Source organism: Calidris pugnax, unplaced genomic scaffold, assembly GCF_001431845.1.
Source record: "Calidris pugnax isolate Ruff unplaced genomic scaffold, ASM143184v1 scaffold92, whole genome shotgun sequence".
Classification (NCBI taxonomy): Eukaryota; Metazoa; Chordata; class Aves; order Charadriiformes; family Scolopacidae; genus Calidris; species Calidris pugnax.
This window is the reverse complement of record NW_015090823.1, coordinates 417,845-421,710: the sequence shown is the minus strand read 5'-3', so window position 1 is coordinate 421,710 and position 3,866 is coordinate 417,845. Positions and strand designations below refer to the sequence as shown.

General features: G+C 57.9%; 1 protein-coding gene across 1 annotated transcript; it reads right to left on the bottom strand.

The window, feature by feature from the left end:
- On the bottom strand, positions 1-3,817 carry RNF26 (ring finger protein 26). The gene has a single exon (XM_014940009.1). The coding sequence runs from the start codon at positions 3,747-3,749 to the stop codon at positions 2,322-2,324; it is 1,428 nt and encodes a 475-aa protein (XP_014795495.1). The 5' UTR covers positions 3,750-3,817; the 3' UTR covers positions 1-2,321.
- Between the last annotated feature and the right edge of the window lie 49 nt (positions 3,818-3,866).

Here is a 3,866-nt window from a genome sequence, read left to right as displayed (position 1 = left end):
CAGTTTTTGGTAAAGGAGACTTTAATCTGCTCAGTATCTAGTCCATAGTGCAAAGAGTTAAAACTTAAGGCAAAGCTTTCTTTTTAAACTTTTTTTTAATAAACAGACAACAAATAAACAGGCCTTAAAACAATAAGCATGACTACTATAATAGAAAAAGGGTTTGAGGGGAGAAACTGCGGTCCCGGGGAGGTGTCCTTCCCCCCTGTAATTCACATAGGAAGCACTGCACCCTGAGGTCCATGAGCTGGTCCCAACCAAACACCACTGCCTGCAGCCAGAAGCACGGCCACGATCTCACTCCTGGCTGTCTCTAGGGGCACATCCAGGGAATGGTGCAGCTCTGCAAGTGCCTGGGTCAAGCTGGACCCTGGGGAACACAGCCTGTGTGGCTGCGTTTGCTGCTCTGGCAAGGGCTTGGCTACTCAACTGCAAGTGCCACGGGACAGGTGGCTGGAGAGAGCAAACACTAACAGGGGTGGTGTCTCTCTGGGGAGGCACAGGGACAAGAGGCTGAGAAAGAGGGCTTGGGCAGGGAGCTTTGCATCTCTGTAAAGTGGAAGCAGCTGACAGTCCTGGGGTCAGGCCCTTCTAACACCCATTATTGGTCAGGAGCCCAGCTTGGCCCATGGAGCCCCTCCAGCCCCCCAGAAAGCATAGGAGTAACCAGCCCCTACAGCACTTCCCAGAGCAAAGCCACTCTCCAACATGATAATATCTTGCCACAGCTCCGGTTTACAGCATGGCCTGGCCTCTCTGCTGCCTCTGTTTTGGCTTAAATCACTAATCAAGGAGAATAGAGAAGGAAGACCATGCCAGCTGCCCTCAGGCTCTTGGCTTGCAGTGCAGGAGTCAAGACTCTTTCCAGTCTGGCTCCAGCCAAAATGTGGCACGTGGCTGACCTCAGGCAAGCAGCTGGAAAAGGAAAAGTTTTTTAGCGCAAGGCTCTCTTTCAGCCCAGCAATTTCTTGGAATGGTGCTGGTTGACCAAGCCGGAATGAGCCATCTCAGGCCTTCCCAGCCAGGATTAGATGCCCTCATTAGATTTTGGGGGACACTTTTAAATAAAACTAGCTACATATATGACATATAGTAAGACTACAGCAGTGTAACCCTGCCCTAATCAAAGATAGCCATGGTCCTGGTACTGCTCCATGCACGCTGCAGATATGCAGCACGGATATGCAGGACACGTGCCTGGAGCTGGAATGTCTGAGTGGGTTCCCAAGAGCTTTGGGGTGTCCCCTCTTCTCCCAAAGAGTTACTTCCTCTAGCCAGCCCAGGCTGGGAAGCAGCAAGCAAGCACTAGTGTGAACCACCAGCTCCATGGCACTTCAAGCCTGAAGAAAACGTGTGTTATCTAGAGAGGATTCTCCAGCATTGGCTCAGACGTGTGCTGCTGCTGCTGCTGCTGCCAGGGTTATGAGCACTGGCCAGCCAGCCACCCCTCAGGTTCCCCAAGCAGCACCACCACCCCTGCAGAAAGAGTAACACCTTCCGGCCTCCCCAGGCGAGTAACCTGATGTGTGCTTGCTAGTCTTGCATAGGTGATGCGTGGAAGCGACAGCAACACTGAGCTCTGCAGTCAGCTGGCCTGCAGGGAGCCTGTGTTCATCACAGCTCCTCATTGTCCTGGCAAGGGGAATAGGAAGCTCAAAAACCAAAGCCGTGGTGGCTGGGATACTGAAGTACCCCAGAAAACCTGCTCTTCTCCAGCTGAGAGCCAGGCTCAGCCTTCTTGTAGCAAAGCCTAAAAAGCTCAACTGTACTCATTAGCTCTCCCAGGGCCTTGCAAGAGGGGCACACTTCTCCCTTTCCAGGGAGCTCCCCCACTTCGGTGGTAGGGAGAGGAAAGTGAGGTCTGAATGCAGTTTACCAGGTAGTTTTCTGGTCAGACCTTGGGAAAACCCCTCCCTTGCCTTGCACCAGCCCCTGTGATTCCCAGGAAAGCACAGCCTTTAACCTTTCCTTCAGCTTTGGCTAGGAGGGACCAGAGCATCTTTCTGCACTCTGCTTTGGATCTCAGACTGCTGCAGGCTCCAGGCAACAGGCCCTGAAAAAGCAAAAGTTGTCAACAAAAAAAGGTAACTCTTTCAGCCTGCTGCAGAGATCAGTTATTGTGCTTGCTAGCAAGAGCTACAATCTAGTTAGGTAGCAGGTGTGGCTAGCAGTCACTCCCAACAGCCTTTTGCCCTTTCAGTACCATCCTTAGTTCTTTGGAAGCTGCTCAAGGCAGCCATGGGAAGTTCTTCCCCACAAGAGGCAGACCAGGGTGCCCTTGACCTCTTGGGAAAATGACCCAAGCCACCCGCCCCTTGGGCTCACAAGTACACATTAAGTGTCTGGAGGATCATCTGGCGGCAGAGCGGGCAGTTGCGCTGGTAGATGGCCTGCTGCAGGAGGACTTCCGTGCACTCCTGACACAGGCACAGGTGCCTGCAGGGCAGAAGCAGGACTGTCTTGGTTTGGTCTTGACAGATAACACATTTCTTACGTTCCTCTTGTTCTTTCAAGAGCATCCAGGGGTCATCATCTGGAGTGCCCTCACCGCTCCCAGCTGCTGCGTTCAGCTGCTGCCTCCTCGGAGCTTTCCCCCAGGAGGTGCCTGGTTCCTCCCTGGGCGGCTGGCGACGCTGTCCTGCCAGGGCACTTCGACTCAGAGCGGGACGTGCTTGTGGTACCTGCTCTGCGTCAAGCTGGTCCTCGTGCTCAGCTGGCAGCTGGTTGACCCCTGCCAGCATCATCCTACCAGGGGCTGCGGGTCTCGGGATGGCCGCGGCTGCCCCTCGCTGGTTGCTTTCCCGGTTCATTGTTCTGCCTCCTCTGCTCCAGTTGGTCACCTGCAGACTCCAGTCCACCAACCTGCGCCAGGCCTGGGAGGTCATGACCATACCCAGCGTCAGGACTGCCACCTGATAAAGCCGCCACGCATCCCGCTGCAGGCGGTGGTAGGAAGGCAGTGTGGTAAAGTAGCCCAGCACGTAGTCCGTCAGCGTCCAGAGCAGCCCAGGGTTGAAGACAAAGGCGCCGACCACAATAATGAGGAGGAGCAAGCCCAGGCCGTAAATATTCACGAAGAAGATGTTGATGAAGAGCTCAGCAAAGGAGGCGAGGAGCTCAAGGGCCAGCCGGCAGGGCGACCACAGCAGGATGGACACAGCGATGGCACCGCTGGAGACGTGCGCCAGGAAAGCGGCCAGCAGGTCCGTGACTCTGAGGAAGGGGCTGGCGACAGAGTCCCACAGGGCCACGACCAGGGTGAAGAGGTTCTGCGTGCCGATGAGGCAGACGTTGACCAGGCTGTTGACGAGGTAGGCCAGCAGGCTGGTACCGATGGCCAGGCCCTCGCCCACCTGCCTGGCCAGGGCCTGGCCGCAGCCCAGCAGGCTGCAGAGCCCGCAGCGCAGCAGCTCCCTGCTCCGCAGCCCCAGGTGGCAGAGGAGGTGCCCGGCCACCTTCAGCCCCTCCAGGCCGCAGCAGCAGCAGCGCAGCAGGCCGGCCAGCTCCTGCAGGACGCCCATCCCCAGGCAGCAGAGCGCCCGGGCCAGGGAGGCCAACGAGAAGAGCAGCCCGTCCCAGCAGGCCAGCGCGGCGGCGGCGGCGGCCGAGGGCAGGCTGCAGGCGGCGGCCAGCAGCCAGAGCAGCGCCGACACCAGCGAGGACACCAGGAAGAAGTTCACGTCCAGCACCAGCACCAGCAGGTCCAGCGCCATCCGCAGCCCGCGGAGCAGCACGAACAGCAGGTCCATGGCGCCCCGCCGGGGGCCCTCACGACGCCGTCAACCGCGGCCCGCTCGGGGCCCCCCTTGCGCTGGGCGCCGCCATCTTGGCTCGGGCTGCCGCGCGACGCCGGGCCAATGGGCGGC